The sequence below is a fragment of the Coccinella septempunctata genome, chromosome 8, assembly GCF_907165205.1.
Source record: "Coccinella septempunctata chromosome 8, icCocSept1.1, whole genome shotgun sequence".
Classification (NCBI taxonomy): Eukaryota; Metazoa; Arthropoda; class Insecta; order Coleoptera; family Coccinellidae; genus Coccinella; species Coccinella septempunctata.
In genome coordinates, this window is record NC_058196.1 from 14491774 (window position 1) to 14511426 (window position 19653).

At 35.1% G+C, this 19653-nt stretch overlaps 1 protein-coding gene across 1 annotated transcript; it reads right to left on the bottom strand.

Annotated features, from left to right (window-relative positions):
* Positions 1-11412: 11412 nt before the first annotated feature.
* Positions 11413-13394, bottom strand: LOC123319127 (leucine carboxyl methyltransferase 1). Its single transcript, XM_044905978.1, has 2 exons — positions 13171-13394; positions 11413-13033 (listed from the first exon to the last, which is right to left on the bottom strand). The coding sequence occupies exon 2, from the start codon at positions 13017-13019 to the stop codon at positions 12084-12086; it is 936 nt and encodes a 311-aa protein (XP_044761913.1). The 5' UTR covers positions 13020-13033; positions 13171-13394; the 3' UTR covers positions 11413-12083.
* Positions 13395-19653: the final 6259 nt, after the last annotated feature.

The window sequence follows — 19653 nt, forward strand, 5'->3', positions numbered from 1 at the left end:
TCTACCCATTCATAGTTCTTTACCATGTACTAATTTTCGAACGATATTTTGAGGTTTTCACAAAGGAATTAGACAAAAAAATTCAATAATCAGCAACTAGAACGAGATAGATAAACAAAAAGCGGTATGTGAATCAATACATTCGAAACCTATTCGATCGAAATGTCCATCTGAAATCTTACAAAATTTCATATGTTTCTGTAAATGGCCCTCGAATCAATATTCAAACCAGTCTTAGAGTCTAAGAAACACATTTGAAACACAGATGGCGTTCACATCACTTTAGTCGCTTCGTTTCCCATTTTTCTACTCTATAATCTTTAATATGAACATTTTTGAATTTCTTAATGATCTGTGCCAGCCCTGGAATAACATAATTACTTTTAAAATAAGTCGCCAAATCTGTGACACTACACAGAGCTAAAGTACCCAATTTTTCAAATTTCTCAGATACTTCTTAATTAAATTACGCAAAAACGGCACATTAAGGCCGGAACACATTAATAACACGCGACGCGAGCTGACGCGTCTGGAACGGGTGAATTGTACGCGCGTGGTGTCGCGTCGGGTGTTCATAGTATGATTCTGGTCTATAGAAAACAATACGTTTGATTCGACTCAACACGCATCACGTTTCATCGGGTCGCCTCGCGTTTTAATAATGTGTTTCCGCCTTTATACGAGAAAATATGAAGAATACTTCATTTTAAAAAACGTTCAAATATTCATTAGATAGCGTACAACTTAGTTTCAAGAGTTGGGTTCTTTGAATTTTTGGTATTTTTATGGTACGTAAAGGTCATCAGGAGAAAACTTGTATTCGAAAAAGATTAATCAAATAAATGAAAAACTATATTCCGAAATTCATTTCATTCGATGAAACCATATGTGAGATTTGATATGTGATTTTTCAACAGTATTTTTTTAGCCGAGCCGATTGGGAGATATGGTTAGGAAAAAAAGTGTTTTGTTTGACCTCAAGAATCTACTGTTAAAATATTTGTACGAGTCGAAGACTCACACTGTATAGCTGATTTGTGCTGAACCAGCTCATCAACACCAGAAGATCCACGTTACATCACTTCTCCAACAAGTTAGTCGACCGATCGGTAACAACGAAAGATGAGTGTGAAGTGGGAATCGACATTATTGCCGATGTCATGAATACCTATAAGTAGTGAAAAAAATATTGAACTCTAAAAGAACTGAAAGCGCCTCTTGGGTACCGAAATACAACGAAAAGTGTGTCCAACTGGGACGAAAGATGTAGAGCAACCCATCTCTTTCTAATAGTTCGGCAACCAATCGAATAACCGCATCAGACGTCGGACGCAGCAGTCGTCTCTCTTCATCGCCCCGAGTTGTTTTTGTTTACATCGTTATAAACCAATTGACAGAGCGCAGAGAGAGATAGATTGCTCTACATCTTCTCTTTCAGTTTTCCTCAGTTTGCCTGCATCGAGATGCCATTCCAGTTCTTTTAGAGTTCAATGGAAAAAAAGGGCACACAACGGAGCCTTGTGCGACACTAATGGGTACCACTCAGTAGGTGTTTTCTCGGGAATGCCCACAAGGAATCCGTGTTTGGCCGACTAGCCCCTACTTTCGGCATCCCCAACATCTGGGGATTTCTTGTACTCGGGCGACCGATTCTAACTTTCTGAATGCTACACTAGAAGTGGGCTTCCTAGTACCGGTCTGTGGCCGACCTAGAATCCGATCGCCAGATCGGCATTGATGCTTTCTAACTGAAACCTTCGAGAAAAGGCCTCGTGAGTGGTAACCATTAGCAAAGAGTATCAACTCTTTGCCATTAGAGTTCACTGTCCCCTCCAGATTGCTGAAAAGCTTCTCATGTGAAACGCATTCAAACGTCAAACGCCCACAGAAAACACTCTTGACTCACTTTATGCAAACGCCCTCCAGACATCACAAAAGATTTCAGTGGGCATCGGATTACCAAGCGCCTTCTGTCTGGCCTTCTGCTCTAATTCTTCTAATTTCAAATACAAAGCAGCAAAAAAGCGTAATTATTCATCTACATCATATCGGTGAAAGCGCTGGACCAAACTTTATTGTAGCCCACCATGAAAACGAGTCTTTTATGAATCTACTCAGTAAAAGTTTTTCATGTTATAATTTCGATGTTCCCCTATTTTAACCCTAAACTCCATCCCCAGCTACAGAACGATAAATAATAAACCGCCCCCCTAACAACCACCCATAAAGAATAATCGGTCTGGAAACTCATCGGAATATCAATTGGAACCGAAACGGTAACTCATTCCTGGATATCGTCAATGATTTCGGCGCTAGCGGCGATATTACGAAAGCCGAGGTACGCTATGATGGCCGGAATCTGTTCGGAAAAACGGGAACTTCGAAAGAGATCTGACCAATATTTCTGCTAATGATAAAAGTTTCCATATATATCGTTTGTCACAAACGAGCTTTATCGAGTACGTGGTTTGTTGACGGATGAATGAATGGTATCATCCCCAGTTTATGAGGGATGTCCCAATTCAACAACTTTTTGTATGAGGTAGTACAGCGTGGACAAAATTCTATGGGATTGAATGGTAGCCCTGCAATCGTAAGAGTTAGGGAAAAACGGATGCCACGTTTCCGACCTCGCTTTTAAAAAGATGGATAAAGGCCAAAGCCGCATTCCTTTTTTTTTTTTCAAGTTCAAGACCGTTCCTAGAGGGGGTGCAGCGACCCGGGTCATTTTATTGGCTAATTCGAGATCGTAGATTACGAATATGCAATTAGATTTTTTGTAGGAGCAGTAGTTTAGGAAATAAATCACTGTTAGTCGAAAATTTCACAAAAATTGGTAAACTTTTAGGAGCTGTAGCAGTCAGAGAAAAAAAATTACACTTGTGGTGATTTTTTGCTGATAGATTGATTCTTTGTGAATAGAAAATTTCAGTTTTCATTCATCTATAGCGAACAGTTTCGATTTTATAATTTTTTCCGCGAAGGTCCAAAATTTCCAATTTTTCATCGACCATAACTTGAAAAATAATATTTTTTTTTTAATTTGGTTGCATATTCGTTACCTACGCCCTCCAATTCCTTACCTTATTGAAAATTTGAAAAATTTTCGATCTTCCCAATTTCCACCATAATTGGAGTATATTCTAAATCGAGAGCTTACATCACGAAGATGCAAACAGAAGTTTGCTGAAAGGATTAGTTTTTTCTATTAGCAAAGGATTTATTTATTTATTTATTTATTTAAATTATAACTAGGATTGAGGTAAAACCTATAAATCCAAAAAATATAAATCTACAATTCTGTAACAAACAATCGTGAGAGAAGAATTCTAACTTATAAAACAACACAAAATCAGAGCAAAATGCGCATTTCATCCAACCTGTTTTTGAAGGCGTTCACCGAGGCAGCCTCCACAACTGTAGTCGGCAGACGATTCCATTGATTGAACACTCTGTTGAAAAGGATCCTCTGTCTAATCGATGTTTTGAATTGTTCCTTTTGTAGCTTGAAGCGATGACCTCTCAAACTATTAGTGTTAAGGCGATACATGTTTTCGAGTTCCTCTCCAAAGTGGCCATGTACAGCACGAAATGTGAAAATGAGATCACCCCTGGCCCGACGCTCTGCAAAACTGGACAGACCAAATATAAGGAGGCGATCCTCATAGGACGGTCGCTGATATGAGTATGGCAGGCGCGTGGTCCAACGTTGAACGGATTCCAGTAAATTTTCATCGTATTCGGTCGACGGCCACCACACCTGTCCAGCATACTCCATAATGGGGCGAATATATGTTCTATACAAGAACTTCCACGTCGGAATACTGGAGTTCCTGAAGGTCTTAGCCAACAAGTACCCGACCTGCCTCGCTTTCCCCGCAACTGCTGCCACATGGTATGACCAGCACAAATCCGAATCCACAACAGCTCCCAGATCAACATGGCGAGTCACTGACTTCAGTCTACAACCGTCGATCCAATAGGGCAATTTTGGATTATTTTTGCCTATGTGAAGTACACAACACTTGCTGACATTCAGTGGCAACATCCAGGCAAGGCACCATTCCATGAGGATATCAAGGTCCCTCTGGAGGAGATCACCCTGTAGAAGAGGAAAGCCGAAGAGTTTAGTATCGTCAGCAAATGTAGAGATGAAGGACCGAATAAGTGGAGGCAAATCAGAAACATATAAAACAAAGAGGATGGGTCCCAACACTGATCCTTGCGGAACACCCGATGTAACCGGTTTCTCAGTGGTGGAATAAGCACCACCCACACGTACACGAAACCTGCGATTGCAGAGAAAAGACTTGAGCCAGCGCAACAGTCCTCCTTTAACTCCCAGATGCTCCAACTTGGCGAGGAGACGCCTGTGCGGTACCTTATCGAACGCCCTAGAAAAATCCAAGTATATCACGTCAACAGGTGATTCAGAGTCCAAGGCCTTAGTCCATTCGGCAACGCACGAGAGGAGGTTCGTTGTTGTGGAGCGTTTTGGTACGAACCCGTGCTGAGATTTTGGGATCTACTCGTTATCCAAGCAGAATTGTTGCAAGTGGTCGCTTATGATCCTCTCCAGAACCTTAGAAACAGCAGAAAGTATACTTATGGGGCGATAGTTAGAGGGATCTTGTTTATCACCCTTTTTAAATATGGGAGTTATGGACGCATTGAGCCAGTCGGATGGAATACAGGATGAGTTGACAGGATCAATCTATCACCAAAAAAAACAGCATATATCCAGTGACATTTTTCTGGCTGCTGTAACAATTTTTTGGAGAATTGATTTATTTCCGAAAATACTGATCCTAGGAATGATCTAATTGCATATTCATAATCTACGACTTCGAATTAGTCGAAAAAATGACCCGGGTCGATATAGTTCGAAAAATAAAAAAATTCGGTTTTAGCATAATTTCCTCTGCGTTTACTCGCGCTCCACCACCGAACAAAAAACTATTCGTTTAGCTATATCGACCCGGGTCATTTTTCGGACTAATTCGAGGTTGTAGATCACGAATATGCAATTAGATTTTTTTAGGATCAGTATTTTGGGAAATGAATCACTATGAAATTTTTACTTTTCTGTGTCTTTTCTTTAATTATATGTGTAGGCATAAGGGCGACAAAATCTTAAGCTGACGCGGGCGGCATATACCCTATAGGACCAGCCCTGTTCAAGCTATAAGTGAAAGCTATTTTTGATATGGTGCCTCTATTTCGTAGCTGATCAGAAATATCAAAAATTACCTAGAATTCAGTGGCGAAGTCAAAGATTCTTTGAATATAAACCCCCATGTTTTTTTTCACATCTTTCAGTGGGATACTTTTTCCGATTCAGAAAATATAGGTATAGGTACATAGTATAAGTCGTGTCTTTAATTGTTCTTCCAATAAAAAAAAAAACTCGAAAACTAATTCGGTCAAGTCGGCAGGTTATTTTCATTGATAGGCCGAAGGCGTATACTAATATGTTTCAGTAGAAACATCAAAATCTGGTATATACAGGGTGAGTCAAAAATGTGTACCGTGCTTTCTGGGGGTGATAGTAGTCATTCCAACTACGTGCGCACCCTTGCCTTTCGAACCATAACCTGTTTCAAATTTTGAAGCTAGGAAAATTAAAACATAAGATAGAGCATTTTCGAATCTATAAAAAAAACATCAAAACGCAAACAAACAAAAACGTTTATTTTTCTGCAAAAAAAAAATCAATAGTGAAAGTCGGAATGCGTTCACATGCCCCATATTGCGGGTAAGCATGCGCACCCTCACGGGGTAAGTGGACGAAGTGCTTTAGTGAACCACACAATCGAAACAAGTTACAAAATATTGTCGTCAAAATGTTACAATATTAATGAATGCTGTTTATTGTCAATACAGAAGCGCCATTTTCAAAGCAGTTCATTATTGTTCGTGCCACCATTCCTGATAGACACAACACTTGATACATTCCTCTGTTGGTAGTTCTTCCTATTTTTCTGAATAAATAGGACAATATTAATCTAGTTTCAACCAAGAAAATAAACAATGTCGTCATTTATTCCTCACTAAACTAATGTCCATATAATGAATCTATGCTCACACTTACCCACGCAGTCTAGTTAATTTGATTGATTGCAAATAAAAAGTTAACGAAACGTCGCACGGCGCAGTCCTATGAAAAAACTAATTTGGCGATTCTGCGTATTTGCTCCACCCAAATGAACCACTCTTTCATACATTTCATAGTCGAGATATACGCACTGCGCTCACTTACCCTCTGCGCTCAATTACCCCGAATGACTCTATATTGAAAATTGAAAAACCAGTCTAGTTTGATAAATAAACTCATAGCCCAAAATGCATATTGAGGGGAAACATTTCCTTCCAAAGTTGATGAAATTGAAGAAATTTCTAACTTCTAAACTTCATAAATATTCCATTCATTGTGCGTTCACTGTGAAAAACTGAATAGATCGTAAAGTTAAGCAGCTGTGTATAATAAAAATCTTTCATTTTGCAGCAAAACCCTCTGTTCTGCCGTACTTCAATAAATTGGGGAATAGGATTATTCTTTCACTTGTTGACGATTTTCTAGGAACAGTGTTATTTTCATTATTTCTGAGGAAACCTTGTTTGTTAACATTCAATGATTATATATATAGGATCGAAATATAGCGATAGGATCAAATGTGCATACGAAAGCTACAGAGTGTTAAAAAAGTTGAACGGCTATATAGTCACTGCAAAAATTATGAACCTGAAGAAATAACAAGCAACAGCAACACACCAACATTTTCTAACATTCGAAAACATACGTTTCATGAATTGAATAAAATTGAAATTTCCCTCTGATACGATAATGAAGTTTATGTTCGACTGCATCATAAACACATCATTTATGAATTCGTTTAGTGTCCATAATTGACTACTTTATTGGACACCACTTTATTGGACTCAACTGTCACTATCATTCTGTCAAGTAAATATACTAGATGCAAATAACACTTTATTCAAGGAAGAAGAATTGCATAAGTGTGGTAGTGAATATTAAAAACACATTCTTTGTTTTCATAAAAATGCATGCCTGAGGAAGTCGAGCTCGAAGTGGAAGCACAGTTTTCGATCTGCAATACTCTTGATGCTAGCATCAACTACTTCCTGGCCCAATATTCTGGTGGCAACTTTCTTTCATCTATGTAGTCCATAGCGAAGAACTTTTGTGAGCTTTCAATTCACTATTGAATAAGCCAGAATACTGTCTTCTGTTGATTTTACAATTTCCTTCGTTTTACACCACTTGTTATAGGCCGCATACATATTTTCATAAGCACTTTTAGATTTAGTGGGTAAGAAAGATTCTTTGTCGCATACGGCTAAATTTTCTACGCTTTCTCCTCCAGCACTTTCCATTTTTTGGATTATTATGACGTTTGTCACAAAATTAAGGAAGTAAACAACTGTGTTTACTGAGGTTGCTAAGGTCGCTGGTTACTAAGGTAAGAAAATCAAAAGCACACTTGATGTTTTTCAGTGAAAAGCCATTTCAGAAAATGAAATTTCTGCATTGCAGTCGAACATAAAGCTTTGTATGCAACTCGTACATAATTAGGCTTTATGGACTTGCCCAAGTTATTGGCCTCGCTCGCTTTGCTCGCTCTGCCATAAACTTTTGGACTCGTCCATAAAGACCTAATTTATGTACTTATTACATAAATAGCTATTATAATTGCGTTTCCTACGCAATTTTACCTGTTTTTGAAAGAAAGTTATTGGTGATATTAATATCGATCACCAGTATTATTAACAAATGTATTTTATATCTTTCTTTCTAATCGGCATCACTCGGAAGTTTCGTCACAAATAGCTACATACCATTTTATTTCATCATCAGAAATCATTCATGTGGCGTCACCTATAACAAAATTTGAAGTGATGGGTACATAAAATAAGATTACTCGCCCAAAGTAATACCTCTGCACCAATTTTGATGTCAAAAGGACATAAACGCTTGAATTATCAGCAAAAAAAACTAAAAAAATTCAACTTAATATTTTTCCACAGTACCTAATATTTTATTGAATCCTACTCGAGGCAATTTTCATATTTCGATTCAAAAAATTCCATATATTCATGAGGACATGAAAAATTCATAATAAATTCCAAGAAACAATTTGAAACGAAGGCGTTTAACGCCTATGTGATTCGTTAAACGTGACAAAACGTGGCTCTATTTTTCGATAAATATCACACGTATATCCTCTTGAAATTGAAATATCAATTTTTTCTTTTCGAGTGAGTAATATCTCCCAGGTGACCAGTTACATATCTGTAATGTTTTCTTGGGAGATCGAATGGGGAACTTTGTTATGTGATATTTTTCTGTAACCATTACGTGTCTGATACGATATTTGGGATGAACCTGTGCTGTATCAAAATTATATCCACATTTTGTAAATTTCATGTTCCCGCTCCATGATATCCACGTAACATATTTGTAACATTGTTCTTTATTTGCCATGTATCATTTTGAGATCATGAACAGAGCATGATACCATAAGCGTTTTAACTACCGTCGAGGGCGCTGTAAAACGTAAACAAATATGGAGGATTGTGAGAAATGCTATTGATACTGCTGTCGTTTCGATATGTTTTTATTATCATTTAGACGTTTTGTCAGTTGAATAGTGGATTACTGAAAGTGAAGTGCAGATATTGAACGTTTGATAAGTTATTTGTGTGTCATAGTGATGTTCCAGTGAAATGCTGAATTACTGAAAAGAAAGTGCTATAGATATCGAACTGTAGGTCAATTAATCATTTCTCGTATTTTCATAGCAGTCCTATAAAACATAAAAGGCTATGTTTTTATTATATCCAGCATATAAAAATTATATTTGAATAAATAATATCCTGTTTGGTGTACCTAAATTTCGATATAGGTTAATTCCTCACGTGTTGCATGTACCTCATATGTAGAAATAAATGAATAAATCATATATAAAATTTTCTTCAGAAAGATATGAAATATTCTTTTCATTCTCACAACGCATAACATGGACACAATTCTTCTAAAAACTTATTGACCTAAGCCAAAAGATTAATGAACTGTTGATTATTCTTTTTATGGAATGCAGGAAAGTGCAAAGACCAGAAAGACATGCCCTAATCTTTCTTGGGGAACAATAATCATGAACCCTGCAGTTTGCATGATGTAATTTATTCTTTCTAGTTCTATTAACGTGTGCACTAATTTTGTAATCTGTAAATTTATGAACATGAACAAGTTTTTGAACATTAGTTCATTCGTTCACATACCTCGCCGAACTGATGTGAGATGTTTTTGAATTTTATTTTCAGAAATGATTGATAAACACACACTATTTGAACAATCAAAATACGAGTTCAATATTATTGCAGTAGTTTATATTAATTTCCATAATTTTTCATCTTTTTGTTGAAAGCGTTTTCAATAACAAATGAAACATAATAAACAGAGCACATGAACGTAATATATATAGATCTCCCATGAAACAAATATTTGCATGATCCATGTTTGAACTATTTATGCTCCTTTCAGAAAGGAGATGTGTTCCTTGTTTGAGGCGGACATAGGAGCATAGCTGCTCATAAGCGCTCTGTATTTGTACTCTACTGTTTAGTGTGATATATCTGTTATAAAACAAGGAGCGTGGGATACATTTCTGCTTCATAACTGTTATGAGATATGGTCACCTGGGCTAGTCCGATTATTTGTACCTCCACTGAAATTGTTCTGAATATTCTGGAAACTATCATTAACCCCTCTAGATATGTAGGAGTACAGTTAAATCAAAGAGTATCAGTTGATACTACTTGATGGTTAAATGCTTGTTCATAAATTTTCGCGTTCTGTACCAAATATTTCAGTTTACCTGCACCCACCTAAAGATGCTATTATGATAGCGAAACACATGTCGTGGTTTAAAAACTCATCTTAGAGAAAATCATACGTAATTTTCTTTTAGTTCAGATCTTTTTGATAAGATAGATAGATTACTTTATTTTCACTTGACCACATTACAAATGGTATAGAAAATGTCAACATTTCAAATTATCTATGAAAGTAAAATTCACAGATACAAGAAAAAAAAATCAGAACAACAAAAGCTGAAACATATAATATTATTAAAACCCGACGCGACCCGATGAAACGTGATGCGTGTTGAGTCGAATCAAATGTATTGTTTTCTATAGACCATCAGAATCATACTATTAACACCCGACGCGACGCCACGCGCGTACAATTCACCCGTTGCAAAAACAAAAAATATCTGTCATATTCGAGAAAATTTGGTACTTAGACTGAATGCAACTTTGTTTAAAAGATCCAGAGATGTGTAGTGTCATTGATTTAGCTTGTTATTTTGAAAGAAATTTTTTCTCCAGTTGTGGCACAGCTCATTATTAAAACTCAAAATGGCTAACTCTTTCAATCAGGGCCGAATCGGAAAAAATAGAATACGAAAAAGTGTTTCTTCTGACCTAAATAATTATTATTATTATTATTATTATATTACAGTTAAGAGTTTAGGCATAGCCTATAAACTCATACAATCAAAAACAACAATCATGAATGAAGTTATCAGGAAATAGAGAAAAAACAACAAATGTAGAAAATAGAACATAGTCACGAGCGACACTATTCCACGCAACGACGCCAGCCGTCGTAACCGCACTTAAAAGCGTTCACCGATACCGAGTTCACAATAGATGAAGGCAAGCTATTCCACACTCCAAACACGCGATTTGTCATAATTTGTATTTGTAATAATCTACTGATGAAATATTTGTATAATAAGTCAAAGACTGCACCTTGTAAACCTACCTACCACTTTTTGAAACTCATTAAAGTTTTGAAACCTGATACTTTTTACTTTTCAAATATTGGATTGATATGGTCGATACTTAATGAAAATCCATAAACCTTCACCCACCTGAAGATGCTATTGTGATAGCGTGGTTTTCTTCTAATTTGAATTCAAATGGTCATACTTATTCAAAATTAGAAAAACTATTGTGGGAAACCCTATTCTTCGTAAATCGCTTCGCTTGATGCGAAGAAATACGTTTATTACGAGAAATAATGCTATTCTCAACTAATTGCACAAATAACTCCAAAAGGGAGTTGGTTGGTTTTGTGGCTAAGGCGTGAAAAACACTAAATTTTTTTGCGAGAAAATGAGAGTAATTGATAATCAGTTGACTGGTTTCAGCGTTTTCATTTGGAGTTAGGTAGGTATTGATTGAAGAAATTTTAATTTTATTTCAGACTTATGCATTACAACTGATAAGTCACAAATGTCATCCAGTGATGTAATTCATATTTATTACAAGCTATTTAATTTTATTTCGCAATAATTATCACCATCAATAAAAAAAAATACGAAGTGATTTAGTAATTTTATTCAATATTTGGAAACTCACATTAATCAATATCACACAACAAATAAAACATTCAAAATGAATAAAGCTACCGAGCTAAACTTCCCAATATACAAGCACTACTTCTCAAACTTCAGAAAAATTCCTTTTTCAAAAATATCACAGTTTTCTCAAAAAAAAAACAAATAGGTAGAAGTAGAGAAGAGGTCACCAATAACAAAAAGAAACAGAGTTTTAAGAATTTTTTTTCCAAAAATAAAATTTGAAATATAACAGAACTTTCAACTTATATTTAAGTTTATCACAAGCCACACTTCTGTTGATTATAAGAGAAATGAAATTTTTTTTACAGAATATGACAGGTTTTCAATACAGATATGTTGTGTTTCGAAGTGCATTTATTTCGATATTGGACAACTTTACTCAATAAAATATCTTTATTCATAACTAATTTCAACTTTGTAACAGCGTACAGAGTCATTTTATTAATTCAACATTTTCATACATGCATAAATTTTAATGCATTTGGAAATTTAGGGAATCACAAAAAAATCACATTTTTTGGCTGATAATACCGTAGATTTTTCGATTAAGTAACATTTACAGTGAAGAATCGCATCTGTGTCCTCTCACTACCTCTGTATTAAGTCAAATCTATCAGTCTTCTGATCTGATAATTAACATTCCTCGAAGTTTATATCAGAAAACTCTTGACCTAGCCAACCTATGCATATGCAGTAATGTTGGAAAAGCTGGATCAGCAACTCCTGCTCATCCAAAAATTCGATTTTTTCAATCCTCTGTCTCTCAGATGCTGGAAGATTGTAGTAAATCTGCACCATATCCCAAGCCTTAGTACCATGCCAACCACTACACTGAAACCTGGCTTTTTGAGTTGCTAAGTTTTTGCATGAGGAAATTCCAGCCAGGTTGCAACCCCTAGCTCTCAAGTTACCTAACATGACGTCACCAAATGTATCGTTGATATTACACATTTCGTAATTCACAAAGAGTCCAGACTTGAATCGCGAAGAAATCCACTGTAACAACCGATTTACACAATCATTTTCAATGTAAACTAAAACACACTCTGCAAGAAACAGTGTGGGGCTTGAAAAGTTAACTTCCGCTTGCTGCAACTTGGTTTCCAACAGAGATAGGTTTCGAATGTCAACTCCTAAGCAATGATAATTACCAGAATGCATATCAGTCGAACTGAATTTGATCTCACCATCCTGTTCATGTATAATCTGCAGCAATTCCTTGTTTCTTTTGATCATGTAGCATTTATTAGAAGTAACAGAGGGAAAATCTATCTCAACATAGTTGGAGATATGTATACCTTCTTCCTTCAAACGCCAATAAAGAGTGTCATAACCTGCACCAAAGTTTACTATTTGAGCGAGGCTTCCAGCCTTGCTCAGAAACTTTTGGATGAATCGTTCCATTCCTTTGACTCGAGCATAGTAACCCCTATTGATTTCTGGTGCACGTTTATCCATATGCCTCACAAATGACGAAATGTAACTATCTTGCCAATAACCAAGTTGTACTGCACCTCTTTTACACTCGCTGGCATCATCATTTGTTGCTATCACAGGTTCGTCACCCATGATGAATTTAGCACCTGAAAGTATTGATATATGAAGAACACTCCACAGAAAATGCAAATCTAACATCCAAAAGTTTCGAAACGTTGTGAATGTTCAATATCTGTAGCTGAATGCATTTAAATCCTACTGTTGATCAACGATTATTTGTTACCTGTTTGTTTGAGGTTATATTCCAAATTTTCTATGTTGACGTGAAATTTCCCATCGGCATTTTATGTCTGGAGCATTTTGCAATATTCAATTGAATGTTTTGACACTGGAAATATTTTCACAAGAATTTCTCAGCAAAAAGTATGATTTCGCACTTCGAAAAGATTTACGACAATAGCCGATAAAACAGTTATCTGTGAATGTCAGAACTGCGTTTTCCGTCATTCTCGAATGCGGGCTCCTGTAGTCGGCAACACGCAGTACGCAGGCGTGCTTTGCAGGTTATCTTCGATCGTATTTCGGAGCGCCTTTTTCGAGATGGCAAATAATATAAGGAAAGTTGATTGCATCGTTGAATTTTGAAGGATGATTTTCTTCAAATATCATATTGTATATTGTATAAATTATTGAATGAATAGAATTTAATACTTAAGTTGAAGAATCCTAAATTTGTTTGGAAGAGGAAATAGCCTAGGAAATAACGTAATCTTGTAACGTTTATCCTGTCATTCCTATCTTGAGGAATAATCTGAATAAGTTCAATAAATTATAAATGAAAGTAAAATATGGAATTGATAATGCTGAGATGGCCTAATTTTGTAGAAAATGAAAGTGAATAATGAATATAACAAATTTTTTAGCGTCACCAGTTTGAAATCTCATAATGAAAATGATGATGACTTTCCTAACCGAGTGTTCCACGGTGGATGGTCTCTTTAAACATTTATAGAGAACTAATCAAAAGTGTCAATCGAATTTTAGTTTTCTACTGAAATAAGGGACGTTCGACAAAAACATCCGTCCATCCGTATATGAACCTCATTGGACATCTTTTGGATGTACAGGGTGGGCAAAATTCGTTGTCTACTGAAGGGATCTCGAGAACTATAGCAGCTAGAAGAAAACGGATGACACATTCTCGAGCTTTTTTTTCCTGACTATTCCAAATCTGAAAACAGATCCAGCCTAACGGTCATAGATTTTGAGTTGAGATGAACGAAAATTGAGAAATTGTCATTTTCAATGAAGCTGAATAACTCGCTTATTCGAACTCGTATTCGAAATCTACAGGCACTTTTTTGAGGAATTCGAATATGAAATTATTAAATTTTTTGATGAAGCCATTTTCGAGATACAGGGATTTCTGATTTCTCAAATGTGAACTATAGACATATGTCGCTATTCAAATGAATGTTACACGAGAAAAAAATTAAACACTTTTTCCTACTTTTCGATTCACTGTTGAATTATAAGTAGGCTGGTTTGCCATAGGAACCGTTAAATATGCATTATATTTTTGTGAACCTGAGCCTCTATGATTGGAATCAAGGATTGCTGAATAAATATTTCGATGATTAATTTGCCATCGTTTGTTCTCGCGATGTTTGGCATGCTTATCTTACGATGGTTCATAATTCGGCCGGCTGTGGAAAATCGAATTTAAGTTGGTAATAGCCCATAAGTTCAGATTTTGTGTTGCGGAATTCAGGTTGGTATTTTGAATAAACAATAATCTATAGACTTATTATATGTGAATCTATGCACTTACCGACGGTTATTTGAATTTTGTACAGCTGCTTATGTTCTTAATTTAATTGTACGAATTGGAAACATAGTTGCGTGTCAATTTTGAATGCTGATAAATATGCTGCAAATTTGAATATTTCTCATTTTCATATACTTTTCTAGGTTATATTAATATATTCCAGTTCTGTGACTGAATGTACTGAAATTTTTCGAAATCTCTTGTGACCAAATATTAAGCCAAAGAGCTACTCTGTAATCTATGGCCAAAGAGTAACTCTTTGATTAAGCTGCGCCTGGACTTGCAAGACCTACTGGGATGTCAATCATTCTTGAATGGTCTATACCTATTTTGCATAATCTTACTTTTGTAAAAATTATAATTATAAATAGCTATCGTATTTTATTTATATTACTGACTCTTTAAGTTTCTTTCATAAATAGAAAAACGATAATTGAATAAATTTTCTTCTTTAATAATCAGACGAAAGTCTTTTACTCTCTTTTGAAGGATATCGATCTCGAAATCAATATAAAAAAGAAATAATTATTCGACAGTCGGTGATTCCTATAACACAGAAGGTTGAGTTCACATAGGATTATTTGGAGTTCACGATGCATAATGCATTTTCAACGGTAGCTATCAATTTTTATATTCCAACTCTAGTCGTTGATTTAAATGTTCATTACAACAAATACTTCAATTAACGCTATTCTCGACTCTTCTATTCTCTACGTTGCAAAGCAGAAAATAGTTTTCAACCTACAAAGTTCATGAACAGACAATTGCTACAAGAGAAAATCGAAGGATAATTTTGAAGAGGTGAAGACTTCCAAAACTTTCTTCCTTTTTTTAAACTTCACAAGAACTTTCGAAGTTATTAAATCTGTGCACCGAAAAATCTTCTTAGGTACTTAGGTAGCCAATATGCTAGTAGTAGTAGTAGCAAATATTCTAAATCATAGCAGTTACGTAGCAGTTACAGTGAAAGTTGAATTTCTCGTACATTTCAAGCTACGATATTACTTATGATAGTCAAATAAGAGACAGATATTTCCAAGTGAGAAAATATAAAAAGACAACAGTTAGACATTAAAAGCAAAACGCCCAAATTTCAGGTTCAATTAGTGACATTTAGAATTTACGCGATCGATCCTAGACACACGGGTATCGAACGAAATTCTACAGAGTAATCCACTTCGGGCGTTGCTGGGAGACACAGAACACGAATATACAAGAAATGCAATGTCCCTACTAATCCACAGAAACACGGATGACACTTGTTTGGCCGCCATTTGCGTGGGCACGAAGAGTGGGGAGGAAGAAAATTTAGGCGGGATTTATGAATTCGGAATATGAAGTATTAAGTTCGAGAAATACACTCCGTCGCCTTTCTCTGCTACTATTGTTCTTTTTATCGAGTTTAGTGGGAAAGATTCGATTAAAAGAACGATAGGAGTAGAGAGAGGCGATGGAGTGTATTTTTCGAACTTAGGTAAGATAGCCTCTATAGAGCTCAGGTTTGAAAAATGTTGGGAATATTAGAAGGAAAAAACAAATTTCAATTAATAAATTAATATATTGAACTTTTTTCAAATTAACAAAGAATCCATTTATGACAATGAAAACTAATGATGTTAAAAATGAGTATCCCAGAAAAATACTTCTATATATGACTAATGTTTAGAATCATCTTGGCAGAAATGACTACATAATACATAGATATTTATTAAAATAGAATTATTGTCTTACACATATTACTATGAATGTGTAAATTTGCTGTTGGTTGTTAATTCAAAGAATAAACTTATTGTCATTTACTTCAATGAATTTGAACCCCTAGAGGGAAAAAGGTAGAGACAATTGTGGAACCTGACTAGCAATGATGCAAATCTTACTCATAATGTGCTTAGCACTCACAAAATATAACTGGAATGGAGAAATCTTAATTCCATACCTACGAAATAGTCACCATTATTCACATTGGGCCAGATTACATTTTCAAAGAATATTTACAATTTATATAATCATGATAAGGAAACAACAAATCAAAATATACCCATAGAGAAAACAAAACAGTCAAAAGTTAAACCTAATAAACATATCTATTTAGCAGTAAAATAAAAATATCAAACTCAAAATGAATAAATATCCAAAGTAACAAAAAAAGAAACAAAAACTTTATAACTAATCACATTTGTGATGATGAAATCAACACTTTATAATAAAGGTAAATATTTTTCATGAAATAAACAAATATCTCAGAACAAAAGGGGGGTGGGGCAATAAACTAATATCACACCCAGTCAACCAGAAATGTAACAGTAAGTCGCAGAGAGTACCCAAAAATATCGCATTGAAGCGCTTCTTTGAGAAGTTTCATGGATGTACTTAAGATTTCACATTGTGGACATTAACGTCCGCATATTGTTAAGTTTGCGAATTCCTCAACTTTAGATCCCTAGTGGTTGCATGTAACATCATATCGAGATGTTCCGATGAAGTGAATATAGCTACTATTATGCGACTTCTCTCTGTTGATAATTTTGAAATATTGAATCTGTGATATTTTTAGAACATGAAATGATGTGTTGTGAATAAATTTCGATGAACTCTTCCCAGCGACTTTTTTAAGAAAAACTTTTAGTAACTGTCTGAAATGTTCTATTTAGCAGCACGTGGTCTCGAGGTTAACTCATAACCTAAATCCCGCTATGCAAAACGTGGTGTGACGTGTTTCGTTCTGTAACTGCGTTGTGTTGAGAGAATGAACAAACAAAATCTTTATGAATGAATTTTTAGAATATTTTTTTTAACCGAGCTGTTCTATTATTAAATTTAGTTTTAGTTAAGTGTTACTTGACGTTGATTGATTAATTAACGTGCAGTAAAAGGTGAGTAGTTATATAACCTATTGAAATAATGACTACATCATGATCACTTCTTGGCCCTCTTATCCCCCCCATTTTTGCACTTTTGTAACGTTCAACTTTCAACATACCTCATTTGAATTTAGGTGATAAAAGTAACATTCACAACCTTCAAAATCAAACTTGGAATTGATTTGAATCATCGAGAGAACTTCAAATTATTATTTTAAATACTGTGCTGAAAAAAAAAACACCTTCTACTGTTGTTAGATTTTTCATGACACTCAATTTATTACTATCAATACAACTCTGATTTTTTCTTCTTCAGCTGGACCATGCCGTTCCTGAAGTGGAATGAAGATTTATAACAAGATATATGTTCTGTATTTTATATATTTTGATTTGTATGAAACATATTAATCTTGAATAAAAAGATATCAGTAATTCATATAGTTGTTCAATTTCCCTTTTGAGGATGAGAGCAAAATGCGAAATATATGTATGTAGCTAAGAGTAAAGAGTAAACACAGGGTACAAATGAGGCGTTCAGAGCTGAAGAGGCCCAAGCTACATTTTTTTCTGAAATTGAGTTTACGAGTATATAAAATTTTGATTCATTTTCAGGCAGTTCTTACTGTTAATTCAATTTCAGAAAAATTGTAGCTTGGGTCACTTTTCCTCGGAACGCCTCGAATATAGAGTGCAAATTGATTGCCACGATGGTAATTATCAAATTGAACATGAATATAACTTCAATAGAGGATACACTTTGGTAGTTTATTCTGTCCAAATAATCGTTCCAAAAACCTCCAAACTGAGAAGTCGCAAAGTTGCTGTCTAGGGTGCTTTTTTTACACCTACTATGTGATGTACTGGGTAATTACCCGCGATATGCGATGTTGCGGACATTAAGCACTCTCCAGTAAGTACTGGTGGCCTTTTTTTAAATCAACATTGTGAAGTCGCATTTCCACAGTGGTAATTCCCAACAACTTCCCTGTGACTGAAACTGGTTGACTGGGCAAATGTTCATTTGTACCAAGCTTGAAAAAAGTCTTTGGTAATGGTATCACATTTCGGTATCAGTATCACAGGTCAGAATCAGTTAAATCTTCAAATTGTCAAAAATCAGTCTTCTTCAAGCAGTCAAAATCAGTCTTTTTCAAGTAGTTGAAATCAGGTTTCATCCAGCTGAGACAATCATGAGGATTTTGTGAACATGAAACAAACAAAAAATAAAGCAGTATCATCTCAATCATGAAAAGTGAATTGTTTAATTCAGTCTTAGAATGTGAGAACTAATCCATTTGTTGATAGTTAGGTAGTTAATTTCAACTTCTTTGATGGCGTTACTTTACTATCAGAAAATATGATCTGTTTCCTGATATGCCCACTACTAACAGATTTAATTTTTAAATTTCTTTCCCTTAAATATTTAAAAAGTGTTACTCTAAAATTAATTTTGATGATATCTTCAGAAACTTTATGAAGAGAACAGAACTCGAAATTTTTATGATGACCCTTTAACATTTCAACAAATTTATTTTGTAAATTATCACAATGACCAAAATTATCTAAAAATTTGTATGATTCATTATGTATAATATCAACAAATTGGATTAATTTCTCACTGGGATAATTCAGTCTTTTAGTTTCATCATTTTCCTTGAATGTTAAGAATAAATGTTGACTTAAAACCGAGTCTGAAAATAAATTTTGTCTACATTGCATGCAATCTGTCAATTTCAACTTTTTCTCCCGCTTTCGTCGTTTTGTAGATTCATTCCCGGCAACGGGATACAGCAATGAATGAATGAATGAATGCATAATTTTCCTCAGGCATATCTTCCTCTGCAACTGTGATGTCAATGGGAGGATTCATATCATCTTCACCGTCTACTTCACTTACACTATATTTTCTAATTAAATTGCCAAAGTCACGTAGAGATTTACAAGAATCATCCTCACAATTATAGGATTTGGAAATTGGAGTGCTCATATTATTTATTATGACGGTTTTGAGGGCTGCGACAAATTGAGAGCATGTGGGATTGGTATTGAAATAACCGTGTTGCCTTATCTGTCCAAA

Excerpts from the sequence above, each read along its gene's own strand:
- LOC123319127 (XM_044905978.1), bottom strand. The coding sequence starts at position 13,019 with ATGGGTGACGAACCTGTGATAGCAACAAATGATGATGCCAGCGAGTGT.